Source organism: Leptidea sinapis, chromosome Z (genome assembly GCF_905404315.1).
Source record: "Leptidea sinapis chromosome Z, ilLepSina1.1, whole genome shotgun sequence".
NCBI lineage: Eukaryota > Metazoa > Arthropoda > Insecta > Lepidoptera > Pieridae > Leptidea > Leptidea sinapis.
This window is the reverse complement of record NC_066312.1, coordinates 13,789,589-13,806,203: the sequence shown is the minus strand read 5'-3', so window position 1 is coordinate 13,806,203 and position 16,615 is coordinate 13,789,589. Positions and strand designations below refer to the sequence as shown.

General features: G+C 34.8%; 1 protein-coding gene across 1 annotated transcript in view; it reads left to right on the top strand.

Moving 5' to 3' along the window:
* The window catches only part of LOC126978555 (proton-coupled amino acid transporter-like protein pathetic), a 51,162-nt gene that overhangs the window by 31,840 nt on the left and 2,707 nt on the right, over window positions 1-16,615 (top strand). Inside the window, exons 2-8 of the mRNA XM_050827499.1 lie at window positions 5,187-5,218; window positions 6,488-6,573; window positions 8,301-8,375; window positions 9,400-9,550; window positions 12,596-12,717; window positions 14,317-14,401; window positions 15,667-16,148. Coding sequence (XP_050683456.1) covers window positions 5,210-5,218; window positions 6,488-6,573; window positions 8,301-8,375; window positions 9,400-9,550; window positions 12,596-12,717; window positions 14,317-14,401; window positions 15,667-16,148 — 1,010 coding nt within the window. The 5' untranslated portion in view covers window positions 5,187-5,209. The remainder of the gene's footprint in view (window positions 1-5,186; window positions 5,219-6,487; window positions 6,574-8,300; window positions 8,376-9,399; window positions 9,551-12,595; window positions 12,718-14,316; window positions 14,402-15,666; window positions 16,149-16,615) is intronic.

The following is a 16,615-nucleotide window of genomic DNA, read 5'->3' as shown; positions in this document are numbered from 1 at the left end:
AACGCGAAACGATTTATTTTAACTACTATACAGCCACTGTGGTTACTATCGCAACTAGAACAAATAATTGCAAAGTTTTGTCATACTTATGCAAAATAACTTCAAGTATTGTAACACTTCGATGCCACATTACATAAATTATTGATATTTGATAAGGGTTTAGGTTTGCTTTGGTATTTGAAGTTATACTTCCTTAGGCGTGTTATGAAATAAATTATGAGAGTGCGCATCACTGATACTCAAGTAGCAGTAGTTTTATTGTGTTATTTTTATTGGTTTGGTACCAGCTTCTTACATTTGACCGCATACAACGAAGAGCGGCTCGAATGATCGACGATCAAGTCATCTCCGATCAGCTTGTTTCTTTGGCGGTGCGTATGTGGGTTCTCTATACATCTACCGCATTTTACCATGGGGAGTGCTCAGAGGAGCTGTTCGTCATTAAACGTCAAAATTCAAAATAACACCCTTCACGTGTGGCATTCAACAACCGCGCGTTTTACAAGAAATTTCTTGCCTCGCACAGCCATATATGGAATCAATTACCTACTGCTGTTTTCCTGAACGACCTTCAAGAAAAGGCCAGCAATGCATCTGGCCACACCTATTGTTGCGGATACCCATGGACGGTTACCTCACTACTCCCCATCCTCTCATTTAAAAAAAATATAAAATTTCATCAATTTTATACATTATATTCATGTACATTATACATAAATGATATACGTAATAGTGTAATCATATTCGATCAGATATGTACATACTTGATCGAAACAAGGGGTACATGATAATGTGGCGTAGAAGTCCAACCTTGAAGTCTCGGGGGCCATCTATGGTTTCTTTTTCAGTACCAAAATGACGACAACAATTTTGAAGAAGAAAAAAAGTGTGTGTGTACTTATGTATGCAAGTTATACTTCTTTAGCCTTAGGAAGCAAACATCGATAAAATGATTTATTCCTTGTGCAATTCTACGTTCTTAGAAAGAACAATTTTGTAAAAATCTTGCAAAGATGGCTTTGACAATTAATTATTAAATAAAAAATATGGCTGTATGGGCTTAAACCCTTTGCCTAATAATGGACGAAGAAACCAAAAAAAAATAGCGATTGACGCAAACATCAGAAAATTTTAGGAACCAAAAAAGACAGTGTTATGCAATACTATAACAAGTAGGTACTAATTATTATGAAAGGTGTTTGAAGATTGTTAAGCAGAGCATGATGTAGGTACCTATTTGAATGTATGAGCGTGACATTCGGTTTTAACCACGTATTACAAGCCCAAGCCCAGAATTAGATCTTGAAATATCGTATAACAATAATAGGTGTTAGAGGTGCACGAATACAAAAGCAAACAGTAACTTTAATCCATAACGTTTCCTGTTAAACCTAAAGATAACCTTTTAAACAGGCGTGCTATTAATTACTTACTCGACAGTGCACGATCAAAAGAACCGTTATACTTTAGTGAATGTTATTTGAAAGGCAGAAAAATTAAATGTGTCATACACAAGTCAATTGCCAGTTGTGGTCGCTATCAAAAAATGTTAAATGGTAAATTGAAATTTATCAGAGTATGTTTTTGTTGGAGGAACTGCACTTATTTGGACACTGAATTGTCAGAGCGTGAATAAATTGTGCAAAAGAAAACGTTATTATAAGATTACGAGACACTTATTTTCTGTATCACAAAAGAAAGAAATCGTGCAGTTTTTATGTATATATGTCTGTCTACTTCCTACCCAACTGTGTTTTTATAATATACTTGTCGCTTAAATCCATAAATTCGAAAATAAAAATCTTAAATGTTTCAAAAATAAAATCAGTTTTTTTTTTGTTTCGGCTAATCAGCAGGAAACTACAATTGATCTTTAAATAATCAATATAATAACAATAAAACACAAGTACCTACACATTATTATTATCAATAACAAAAACATTTACATAAAGCAAAGGTCAGAACAATAATTAAAAACTAAAATAACAATAACATTAAATAAATAATCATATTTACCGGGTTTTGAAAATTCATTGTAAAATAACAATTAATTATTGTAGACCTTTTCTACTCGTATCAAGAGATAACTATTGCTAGTGTATAGAACATTTGATACCACATTTAAATTAAATTATCCAAACTTGAATATTATACTGTTACTAGCTGACCCAGCAAACGTTGTATTGCCGATATTAAAATCGAGATACAAAAGTAACTGTTGATCGTAAATGGGTGAATATTTGAGGTTGTATGTATTTTTAATGCTGACTCATAATCAAACAAATTTAAAAAAAAATCGTGTGGACCACCCTTAACATTTAGGGTGATGAAAAATAGATGTTGACCGATTCTCAGACCTACCCAATATGCACTCAAAATTTCATGAGAATCGGTCAAGCCGTTTCGGAGGAGTTCAAAGTTTAACACCATGACACGAGAATTTTATATATTAGAAGATTGGTATAGAATTCTGTCATAGCTACGAGTCAGTCTGTAATCCTGTTTGTGGCAGAACCTCAAAGACTCTATTTTAAAAATGAAAATCGGTCTGCAGCGATGTGTTTCGAGTTTTCTTCGTTATAACTCGCGCTTGTGTAGATTACAAAGATTATAATGTTGGTTTGTTTTGCATTACAGAGCATTACGGTCAATTAAGGTGAAATCGTGATCATTCTCCTTTGGTTTCGTCTCAATTTACATGGACTTAAGTAGTCTGTATATCTATATAGTATGATTTGAAAAAGATGCCAAGAGAGAGACAAATCACGTCGTATAAAACAAAGCCGGAACATGCCACAATTTACACCATAATAAGCATTGTCTGCTATATCTGTAGATAGACGCATTTGACATATGACTTAGGAGAAAAGTGTGCTTACATTGTCTTTAAGCACACTTTTGCCATTCTACTATTAGACTGCGATTGATATGTCCTTATATGTATATAGAGCGTCATTGCCTTAATCCATTGGTAGTAAACAGTTATATTATCTTTGATAGCTATTATTTAATTAATCAATATTTTAATAAAGTACTATGTGCTAAAGATTAAACATAAATCACATAGAAGTTTATGATTGGGTTGAGCTCATAATAGACACGGGCGGTAGCAAAACTGTGCAACTGTTTTACGATGTTATTTTACTTTAGATATTAAAAATAAAAGTGTAGTAGATGAACTGAACTAAGGAGACTTCCTTACTCTTTTTTCTGCCCGGTGATCTTACTTAGGAGGGCCCTACCCGGTCCTGCCAACGCGAACATAATAATCGAAAAGCATGTTGTGTCTTCCAACGCATACCGTCCCTTAACGACAAGCAAGAGAAAGCGACAACAATGAACGAAAAATTGTGTGCACAAATTCCATAAAACTACTTCTAGGAATTTCTTGTGTTTTAGAGTAATCCTCACAAATTTGTGAAATAAATGGATATCATATAGAATCTCCAACACATGCGCGATGTTTCTATCGCAATGTTCTTTTTACTTTTTTAACTTATGAGTATATTATGAATGGACAAAGTTCGGGTAAAATGTGTGCAAAAAAAGCAGATATCTGGAGTGTTATGCTGAATTTGTTTCTTGAAATTTGTTTTTTTGCTTCAATAGAAACCTAGATACAATGCAAAAGATACCTATCAGTAAAAAAAAATTAAGAAACTTGCTTTAAAACTTTACTATCACGTACTAGCGTTTGTATGAAAAATATGACGGGTTGGCTTTAAGCTGTCAAGAAATCGATGGCATAAAAATACAAGTGAAGTAGGAGCTATTCAAAAGTCATTCCAATCCTAGGTATGCCATCAGGTAGTAACATTAGTATTCTCAGTAGAAAAGATTGAAAACACGTCTGCATACTAATCTAATAACAATAGTAAATAGGACGATAACTGTACTTCAATAACAAACGTACATAGTCACTGGTTTTGCTTTTGAAAAGCTTTTGAACGCTTTGAGTCCTGTGTATAATAAAATAGCCTTTTGTTTTGCACCAGGTAGTGCATCAATTTGTGAGCGTTATTTTAATTTCCAAAGTTCCAACTATAATTATTTAAACATACCTTCGAACGTTACCGGTTGATGTGGGTACTTCAAAATACAAAATTGTATTAGGCTATGCGTGCACTACGAAATTTATTCGTTGCCATTTTTAAAGTGCTATATAAAATCGCAAACGACAATAATTGCTACGGTACATTACAATTGTGTGTGGCCTGAGAAATACTGGATGCCAAAAGACAGTTTTAGTCGTACTACTACGAAAGCCCCCGTCTTTCGTGTTCATCGAAACATGGATTTATAAAAGAAAATAGCCATTATATTCGCAATGGTCGGCATTGCTTCATAGGGTAGAAAATATACGTAAGATTTCCCATCTACAATATTAAACCGCAAACGATTTATTTTCTAAGTGCGCGGATTTCTGTTGTTTCCAAACTAACTATATATCTTCGCAACGATTTTTTATCGTAGTGCTCGCCAAGCCTTACAGCAAAAGTTATTCATTAACCCCCTTATTCATAACGGTCCGCTAACTTAATACAGCCTTAGGAGTGTTTTTTCTCATTCTGTCTTAGGTCAATAGAAGAAGACAGAGTGAGAATTAGCAATGCTTTAGGTTAGCAGACTATTATGAATAAGGGGGTAAGTATCAACGAGTATATGAGTAGAGAGTGCTGATATAACCGCTGAACAGTTTAATCATATGGATAAAACAGATATAACTGTATACTGTATTGTATATCTGCTATATATAGTTATATACATAGGAATAATAAAATCTTAGACATAATATCGACAGGCGCGAAATGATAGGCAAATCTTTTTGTAAAGTGAAAATTTATTCAACCTCGTGTGGACATTTGAATAATAATAAAAATTCAAGCATTATGCTAGTAATAGATTCAACGAGACACGACAAATCCTTGATCTTTGTCTATCATATTTGGTTACTATTCAAATCCCAAATCTGAGATTCAAGATATACGTTTTTTATCGATGGTAATTCTACGGTATATAAGAGAATACATCAAAGCCTTTAAACCAGTAGCCATCGTAACTTTCACGAAGAAGTAGCCTTATTCAAAATTAGTACAAGTAACTGCACGGTGGAAAAACGATAGTAAATATTAAGTAATAACTAGGCTCTATTTTAAATATATTAAGTATATTTTCTATTGTTTCAGATAGTCAATAATTTGAGTCTACAATGGCTAATGTAAGTAACCATTTCTTTTTTATTTTATTTTTTTGTATGTGACGGATTTATGTTAGTTCACTTGATGATTTTCGGTTTGTTTTTTTTTTATGAAAATAAGGAACGAGACGAGCAGGACGTTCAGCTGATGGTAATTGATACGCCCTGCCCATTACAATGCAGTGCCGCTCAGGATTCTTGAAGAACTCCAAAAATTCTGATTCGGCACCGATACAACTGTGCTCGTCACCTTGATATAGACATAAGATGTTAAGTCTCATTTGCCCAGTAATTTCACTAGCTACGGCGCCCTTCAGACTGAAACACAGTAATACTTACACATGACTGCTTCACGACAGAAATAGGCACCGTTGTGGCACCCATAATCTAGCCGGCATCCTGTGTAAAGGAGCCTCCCACTGGTGCAAACCATTTGTTCAGTACTGTTAGCTCTACGGTTCTATAGATACAGTTTTATCGATTTTAGAAGCATTGTAACTGCCTCTGAGTCCTCTGGAGTTCAGGCTACGCCTTCGCAATTTGAATTTAGTTTTCAGTCGGTTTCTAAGAGATACCTCGCCATTGTCTAGTGATGAGGCCGTCAGTCCGGTGGAGATTGTGTGGTGAATTATCATGTGCGAACTTCATATTATACAACTTCAGTCTTATAACAGTGACTCTATCATCTAGAATGATTTGTGTGCCTGAATTAGACCAATCTAAGATAATTTATACGTCTACATCGATCCTCTTGCTGCTAGACAACCGATACAGACCGAAAACAGGCCAGGTATATTACTTTAATGTGCGTGACAAGCTATGTTTTACACTCGCGAATTGTATGTCACTTTGTGTTAGTGTGAGTGCATTGCTCAAACTAGAGGTTGACTGTCAACCTCTGTTTTCACAGCTATCTACATGTCTAAATGACCTAAGACCTCAGTCAGCAGACTAGAACTCAACAGTATAGGCACATCTGCTGGGGGCAAAACTAACACAGCTTTGACCGGAGGAACACTGCACACAATTTTTTTTTTTTGTAATGAACTTGAAAGATTGAAATTTCTCCTTAAAAGTAAAGTTTGCTTAGAGATATTTTATGTTTACTGAATTTACACAAGAAAAATCTTTGTAATTTAAACAACGAGTGTGGTTGCGTGACCTTCCAGTCGCACGATGAATTGGAAAGTTAACGTAACATTATTTTATCTTAATTTTCTCTCTGAAATCCACTATATACAATTTATACTCTTATTTGTCAGCAATTATTAATTAATCTGTTTGTTTTAGGACTCCAATGGCGTTGCGCCACCTCCCCAGGAACTTCAAACGTTCCTTCCGCAGGATGAGAAGTCCAAAGAAAAGGAAGTAAGGAAGTAAGTACATAATATGAATCTACGCTTAACAATGTTGTATTTTTTTCTAAAATTTCCAAGTAACTAACAGCATTTCACTTGCCTTCTTAAAGGCTTCTTCTACAATTCAATCAAGGCATTAAATACCATTTACAATAACCCTTTTTTCCAATTTCTTGCATAATACCTTTATATACATGGCGGCCCACGGCTATGCCACTTGGAGGGAAAGTATCGTAAATATTGTAGATGTAACATTTTACTGAAAGAATACTTTATTTTAATTTCAAAAACATATTTATATAATTGCATGATTGAACCGGGAATCGAGCCCACTACACCTGAAGAAGAATACCCTTAGATATTATTATTATAGAATAGAATACGAGAAAAGAATATATATACAATTAATAATTATCATACCGATCGAAAGGCTCCATCATAAGGCTTATTTTTTGCTACATAACATAGCATCTGAAATTAAAGAAAAACCATGAATTTTAATATCAAATGTTAAATTTTGTCCACAAAAATGAAAATCTGACATTGCCATAAGTACATACAACTGACATTATCATATTCGATTCCCGGTGCAATCAGGCAATTATTTAAAATATATCAATGCAGTTTAAATTATTTTTTATATTAAAACTAGCTGACCCAGCAAACGTTGTATTGCCGATATTAAAAAAAGTAACTGTTGATCGTAGATGGGAGAAGTTGTACGTATTTTTAATGCTGACTCATAATCAAACAAATAATAAAAAAAAATAAAAAAAAAATTTGGCGTGGACCACCCTTAACATTTAGGGGGATCAAAAATAGATGTTGTCCGATTCTCAGACCTACTCAAATATGCACTCAAAATTTCATGAAAATCGGTCAAGCCGTTTCGAAGGAGTTTAACTACAAACACCGCGACATGAGAATTTTAAATATTAGATAGTCTTCTTTCATTGAAATGTTACATCTAAAATATGTATGGTACCAACTTCCATGTCGCATAGGCGTGTATTTCGTTCCGCAGTATATATAAAATACATTAATAAAAAAATGCAAAGAAAAAAAGATTGGTGACATAAAGAACCAAATAGATATATGAAATTTCATAAAAACCGATCAAGCCGTTTCGGAGGACTATGGCAACTAACAATATGACACGATAATTTTAGACCTATGTTGTTGCTTTAGATAGATTAGATATTGCCCAAAAAAAAGCGGTTCTTTTGTCGGTTAGTCGTTTCAAAATGACCTAGGTGCAAACCCGACATAGAAAATATAGGTAACTGAACCACCTAATAGCTAAAACCTTCCCTTGCCTATAAAATGCCTATACATATAAACTTGTAAATGCTTAGTCAGCAGTTAAGCCGTATATACTATATATATACTCCGGTGAAATGTATATCCAACTTGGCTTCGTACTATAGTATGGCCTCTTGTCCTCACATCAGTAACACACTGCATTATATTATATTTTCATTCATTTTTCATAGCGATCTATTTTAGTGACAGATACACCAAATTTCCCGCATAAATATTATACGTAATTGGAAATACAAGTCCTTAAAATTTTTGTTAATTTAAAGCGATATCCCTAACATCTGGGATTAATTACACAAATTATATTTGTAACCGATATTTATAAACGATGCGGGACTCGAACCGGCGACCTGTCGAGTTCCATCCGAGCGCTCTTTCCAACTGAGCCAACCGTTGTATAATATAAGTAATATATTGCATTATAGATACAGTTTGGCGAAAGATGCAGAATCAGGTGACTTTGATCCCTTTGCAGAGAGACAAGTGGAAAATCCGACCTCGTGAGTATTTCGTAAATTTTTCTTAGCTAAGTAACTGAAGCATAACTTTCGTAATGTTATTATTATGTTTGAAGCCAATGACGTTCTACCTATATATACAGACATATCACATCTTATAAAAACAAAGCCGAAATATGGAACATGGCTCTAATTACACCATAATAACCTTCGACTGCTAAATCTATACATTGCCGCATTTACTCCAGTTGTTCAAAATATTCTTAGGGAATAAGCAGCAATGTAAAACATTTACACAGTTCAGATTTGATTTGAATAGTGACAGTTGACACACGACTATGTAGAATAGTGTGCTTACAGTGTCACCAACTTATCTGTGGACTGATGGGTGTCGCCGTCGTCGTTCCAGTGTTGGTAATTAATTCAAATGTGCACAAAAGTCGGGGCATATTTAACGCTTAAAATTCAGAAGTATCGCTATGAAACCCACGGAATACTCGAAAGTGACACTGACAGTCGAATGACATTACAACATGGCGATCGTAGTTCTTATTTTAGCCACTTTACAGATAAGTTGATATTACTTTACTTTGCCTTCGGCCGTTCCCAATATACAGTATCTCTTACTGAGATAAAAATCGTAACTATTGTTGACTTTTCTGTCCCAATAAACTTATCGACGGTAACTCACCTTATCCGTACACGCTGTCTGTCAATGGAACAACGCATAGTTGACCAGCGATAGAAGTTTGTATTGGAAATTGCAATTCACGCGTCCCGATATAAGGCGATAAGAATGACTTATCGGGTATATTAGGACAGCTTCAGATTTTTGACAGCTAATTACTGACAGTAGAAGGTAGTAATTTATCTCTATATGCAGATAGTATATTGGGAACGGCCGTAAGCACACATTTGCCGTTTCGCTATCAGACTGCGAATGATAATATGTCTATATATGTTTATAGAAAGTGATTGCTTGAAACCTTTATGATTATCGCAATATATATTAGTTGGTTATATTGTTTTTTATTTGTATTGGACTCAACACCTGTTTATTTTACAGGAATATGGATACTCTTACACATCTCCTGAAAGCTTCTCTCGGTACTGGTATTTTGGCAATGCCTAAAGCATTCAAATGTGCTGGACTCGTTTCTGGAATATTCTTCACAATACTAGTGGCCGTCGTATGCACACACTGCGCCTATGTTCTTGTAAGTAGTCAAAATATTATTCAAGATCCCTGCGCGTTGGAAATGATCGGTTAGTTTGCAAACGCTATTTTTTTAACAAGATTTTTTTAAGTTCTACACATGAAACTGACGTCACTTAGTAAGTTACCTGTCCATATCTCAACGTGCGGGGATTGTACAATAAAATAACACATTTCTATTGTGAAATTAATTTGATGTTCCTTATCCATCTGCTATTGCTCCACCTTAATATATAATGAAAAAAATATTCCAACGATTATATAAGAATGTAAAAACACTAATTTCAAATGGCCTGATTAATTTGTTTCTTTTCATATTTATTTTAATGCAAATAAGGGGCGAGATGAACAGGACGTTCAGCTGATAGTAATTGATACGCCCTGGCCTTGTAATGGGCAGTGCCGGTCAGGATTATTGAAAAATACTGGGCAAATGAACCTTGACAACTTATGTCTCAAGGTGACGAGAGACATGGTAGTGCCGCTCAGAATATTTGTTTTTTTTAAGAATCCTGAGCAGCAGTGCATTGTAATGAGCAGGCGGTATCAATGACCATCACCTGAATATCCTGCTCGTCTCGTCCCTAATTGTCATAAAAAATATTTAACGTCTAAAATTACCACCGATTCAAAAAATTTTGCCTCAGACCTGTGAAGAAACTCAGTAGGCTTCTTTTAAACATTAAAATTTCGTTACATTTATCATTTCAATAGCCTGAGGGCGGTTGCTCCATTCCACAATAAATAAACATCAGTTAATAATCCTTTTGAATTTCGTTACACATTTCTGTACATTTTGTGGTATCATGTTGTAAATGCATGTACATCTCCCAACAAAAGACTTACTAACTCGACTTAACCGAGTAGTAGGCATAACAAGTTTAAGTTTGTTCCTCGTGCTAACATTATGATTATCTCAGTTTGTACAAAATTCGCTTATGTACACACATAACATTATCAAGAATAATAATGATTCAAAGACAATGTAGATTTTGCTATGTCACCGTGACATTTAGGAAGGGGAATTATATTACAATACATTAAAATGGAACACAGAACATAATATCTGCTCCTTTTTATCACTTAAATGTTCTAAAAGTTTGCTGTATTTTGTTTGGTTTTTGGGTTTGTTTCATGGCAGAAATAATTAATATGTTCGTGGTACTCTCCACCACACAACTAGGTACTTCTAAAAGTTACACGAAGTCACAATATGTTAGTTGTTTTGTAATAATTTGCGTGCTACGCTATATTGTCCCCTAATTCCTATTATATAAATAAACACTTGCGATAACAATGCCATTTTGCGAATATATTACTATTTCTATATTGTATTAGCGGTTCAAGTACCTATAGGTGCCGTGCGAACACTTTCCTGTTCCATAGGACGCGAATGTTGAATCTTTGCCAGGATCTATATTAGAACTATAGTTTAAACTAGTGCTGTGCTTACAAGACGTTATGTTATGTTGATAATATTAAACAGTTATAATGCTAATACTTATTAATACCTAAATAACTACGTAACGATGTTGATTATTTCTTCCCAATGTCAAAGATGGAATACGGTTTTTAGTCTTATTGGAATTATTATTTCGTTATATTTGGGGATTGTAGCACTTAAATTTGCAGATCTATTGTGCCCATTGCCTGTGCTTAGACGCACGTTCTCACCACCCATGGAATGTGGAAGTTAAAGCAAACGGAAAAAGGCAAGCTACCCTTGCTCAGCCGGTGTTATATTGTACTGAAAGCACGTCCCAAATCGTCTGAAGAATCCTCAAGGGGTTCATATTGGGACCCCATTTGCATAGAGTCGAGGGGCTTAAAGGCACCCCGCTCAGAAAATTTCTGTGACCTCCCTTTGCGTACCGCTTCAGTAGTTGTTTTGATTTTATTACCCTATTCTTTTTTCAAGAAATGACCAGTACGTCTCTTATAGGCTGCAAATCTTAAGTCATTTTTTAAAATACGCGACATAGTTTTAGGTGCTATATAAAGATTTTACATCTCCTAATGTAAAATCTTTTGCTTTTGGACAGGATTTCTTCGATTTCTTTCCCTTACTGCTTTGACCACCTTTTTCGTACGAACACTACGTGGACGGCCAGATCTTTTCCTGTCACAAACAGAGGAGGTCTCTTTGTACCTATTAACAGCCCGGTACACAAACATTTTACTAATACCAAGCGTACGGAGAGTTTTAAAAATTGCATTTGGCTCTATACCTACTTTGTGTAATGCAATCACAGTGATTCGGTTCTGGTCACAGTGTTCAGTATTGGTGCCTCAATGAGAAAACTCAGTGAACAATTATATAACAATATCAGATTACAAATTAATACTAATAATATTTTGTTTTTTTTAAATTGTAACAGTATTTATGGCCAGACAGACTAAGTATAGTGACGTCCACATCCAGGCAAACACTTCAAATGACGTCACGCAGACATTATTGCGAAAAGATTCTGAGCCTGTTCTAAATACATATTAATATAATTTATCGTTACGGTTAATTGCCACTCAGATCATATTTTCGTTTTTAACAGTGACAGCATAATCTGAGTGGCATCCAAAACGACGTAAATGGTAATGTAACACCTTTCCTATTCATGTGCGTGTAATTACGCTGGCATCGATCACCTCTAAAATCCGGTTTCGGATATGCAAGTACTACAACTTTCAATCCTGTGAATTTTGCGAAATATAAGAATCTTTTGCTCTTTTGCTTCGAAAATAGTTGTGGTAAGGGAAATCCCAATAAACACTACATAATATATATATAGTTGTAGTTCGATAAATTCGTGCGCGACCGTCCCACGGGGTGACAGACGGTGGTGGGACGGGGTGCTAAAGAAGTCAGCGGGTAGCGGGTGGTGGTGCGGGGAAGGGGATCGCGTGAAACTTCTGTTACCCCGTGCGACGATCGCGCACGTAGTTGTCACACTATTCTTTGTTCTACTGCTCCCTTCTTTTGGCTATTTGCGATTTGTTAAAACTTTTATAATTTAATAATAGAATGTAATTGGTGTAATATATTTTTCAGATTAAGTGTGCGCATGTGCTTTACAAAAAAACAAAAAAGTGCACTATGAGTTTTCCAGAGGTAGCCGAAGCGTCTCTAGAAAATGGACCGCAGTGGGGGAGAAGATGGGCGAATACATTTAGGTACATTTCAATAAAATATTATAAAATTAAATATGTGTAAATTTTGTACATAATTTATACGTCTAGATAGAGCTTCTTGCTACTAGACAACTGATGCAAACAGGCCAGGTTTATTAATTTAGTGTGCGTGACGTAGAAGAAGTAGCTTGCGTCTTAAACTCTCGCAGTCAGTGTTGTGAAAATTAACAAAATTAAACTGGTTGTGTCGTACAACTCGGCAAGTCACGTTGTAGTCTTTTGTTATGTATTTCTAAAGAATTGTTGAAAATATTTCTGTGGCACTCCTAACATAAAAGGCTTCATAAATGGTACCATTCTAGATATTAATATTTACAGCGAGCAACCCAAATCTATTTAATGAATTAATTTAATTACAATGCAATTCCATCAAAAAAGAGACTGGCGTTTCAAAAAAGTTTCGAATCGATGGAACATTCCGAATACACATACTAATCAATGTGATTTCTAAAATCCTACTAAGATTCAAAATTTTTGAATGCTGATGAGATTGTTCAGTTAACTCCTATGGGCGTTTTGTTCTCCTGTTCTATAAAATATTTAGATACTGTTCGAATTACGTCTTAGAATTGATTAGATGGTATAACCCCTGGCGCCTTAGTAATGATAATTATTTACGACGGAAGGGTGTCACCACAGTAGACATATGTGTGTCACCAACATCAAGTGAGATTGTCGTGATTAAGGGTATGTTCCGATATGCACTGCGAGCACTGCACAGTGTAGAAAAATTCGTTCCGTTATGGACTGCCAGTATACTGCCGCAGTACCCTAGGGACGTCATAAATCGTCGCCATATTCTACTGTAAGCTGTGATCAGTCAAAACCACTCGAGTGCCTAAAATATTAATTAAAATATTTTTAATTTGACGGTATGTTTTTTTAATGAACTAGAAAACTTTAATACACTCATTTGAATGCTGCGTCAAAAAATGCGGCTGACAGTATACAGGATTGCGTTCCGCTTTAAATAGTAAAAAGTATAAATGGCTTTAAAGGAACGGCTTCACAGTGTACTAAATTGACATCACACTGTACAGTGGTCGCAGTGCATATCGGAACATACCCTAAAAAATATTGATTTATACGCTGCATGTGACCAAGAAGGAATTCTAGAACATACACTCAAGTTATCTATGTAATGTACGTAATTAATGTTTTAAACAAATCTAAAGTTTTAAATTTAATTGTAACAAAAAGTAAAGTCCAGTAGGAGCTATCGGGGAGAGGAAGAAGTAGCAAGTAATTGAGTAACTAGAACCTTTCATTGTAAGGTGAAAGGTTAAGCCGTTCCTGGAGGGAAACATGTAGGTACTCTAAGGAAGATAAAAAAAGTCATTTAGAGTCTTAGTTAGAGGGTTGATTACCGTTTGAAAACGAAACCCTGAAATGAAAAGACTTATTCTTTTGTATCGATGTGATCCTCGAGTAATAGATTGGTATAGAAAAATTAAAGATTTGAGATTTTCTTCTTTTTAAAAATAAATGATGCCCTGTCCCTTAAACGTTCTGTACCTACTGCTATGATGTTATTTTTAATGACGTATTCCATGTATTTTAATAATTCTCTTTTATTTTCAGGATATTTATTCTTGTCAGTCTCTTTATGACGTACTTTGGTACTTGCTCCGTATACACTGTACTGATTGCTAAAAATATATTACAGGTATGTAACATCAAATTCCTTATCGCTATATATATTAAATGAAATTATAAATATAATTTATTGGCTACTTTCCAAACTATAGCTCAAAATCTATGCATTCAACCTATTTATTGTTTATCTTGTGCTATAAAAGCAGCTCTATACCCTGGTATTGCCCTGGCATTGCGTTGTGATTATTGTCTAAAAGCGTCTTCTCTACTTACTCACTTTCTACCTAAAAACTGTGATTCCTCTGGTGTTACAAGAGAGTTGAACTGCGGTAAATACTAACTTCCAATTGACTCGTAAGTAGTTTGTCTTCTTCCAAAAAAAACACCAGGATGTGTTTGCCTTTAGTCTGCCTAGTATACAAAACAAGCCGCTTCCTTCTGCAGCGTATCAAGGTTTATATTACCAATTATCATGGGTACCTTAGCATGCACAGTTTCCTTTGAGGCCGGCAACGCTTTGATTTAAAGTGTTGTAAGGGCACTTATCATCAGTTAACCCACAACTGCGTATAAACTTTTATTCCATATAGAATTTCGTTGTTAAATATGTTTACTTGCGGAATAAATAAGATATTTGAATTTGTTATGTTGTAGAGTTAATAAAATAAGGGCTTCGTTCACTATTTCCAAGTAAAGCGTTGATTAGTTAATATTAGTATTACATTAAATAACACTCGATTAAATTATTGGAAATAGAATAGTATTTTCGGCCTTACTAATAAACTTTATAAAATTTTATACCTGAGATGAAGCAAGAATATGCAAAATGTTTATAAATATGTTTCCAGTGTTTATTTATGCAGTGTTATATTGTCAGCGATATAGTCAACATTTTGCATGTTCTTGGTTTATTCTCAGGTATAACTTTATACCAAGTTTATTTTTAAGGCTTTTTATGTTTTTATGATTATGTATGCATAAAATAATTATCATTTAAATATTTGTTGTTAAATAATTCAATCCACACAACTCATCCATGAGTTCTCTCTCAATCAAATCAAACCCATTTTTTTTCATCTTAAAATGTCACAAAAAACAATAATTTTATACAAATTAGTACACTTTAAAGTGAAGTTAATTCTCAGACGATGCGACAAGTTACGGGTTAGTTTATGATTAGTGTTATTTAAACTGTGTTAACTTAGCATGTTAATTAACGGGTTACTATCGAATAATTAACCCACTTGATACTTTTCTTGAGAGAGGTGAAAGAGGCCCTAAACTATTATTGAAATAATCCACTCAATGTAATAAGACCTTATTTATATTTTACAGGTGGTACAACACTATTTGCCAGAGAGCAATAGTATCGAGATCCGTATAGTTATTTTAATACTGCTCCCACCAATAATATTTATGGTTTGGATTCGAAATTTGAAATATCTCGCCCCTGTATCTATGATAGCTAATTTGTTTATGGGGCTTGGTCTCGGAATAACAATATTCTTCTTGGTGACTGCAAATTTGGACTTAAGCAAAGTATCTATGATTAAACCACCAAGGGAATGGCCCGAATTCTTTTCGCTGACTATATTTGCTATGGAGGCAATTGGTGTTGTTATGCCGCTGGAAAATTCCATGAAGACACCTCGCTCGATGCTTGGTTTCTGTGGTGTATTGAACAGAGGAATGTCTGGAGTGACTTTGGTCTACATACTTCTGGGTTTCTTTGGCTACTTAGGATTTGGGGAAGCCGTGGAAGACTCGATCACTCTCAATTTAAAACCACGGCCTGGTGACCCAATGGTTTATGAAATGTGAGTATTTAATAAAACCGCTTAGTACAAAATAGGGTAATACTTAAAGTTAAAATGAAACAAAAACAGAATAAAATAAAACTAGTTAAACATCAGCCGCAAATAGGCACAAGCTCGGCATATATACATATCGACTGACACACATATTATGTGTGCCCAGCGCCGATCTTCCGCTTGAGCCATTCAGTGACCTTGTAGCTGTCCCAACACTGTATTCATTTTTTTTTCACATTTATTGTGAAGGCGTATCATATAAAAGCATTCGTTCCAATTCCAATAGAGCCTACTACAGCATATTTCGATATTTTCGCCTATTTAACATCACTGACGAGATAAGCAGGACGTTCAACTGATGGTAATTGATACGCTTTGCCCTTTACAATGCAGTGCCGCTCAGGATTCTTGAAAAACATCAAAAATTCTGAGCGGCACTACAACTGCGCTCGTCACTTTGAGACATAGGAGGT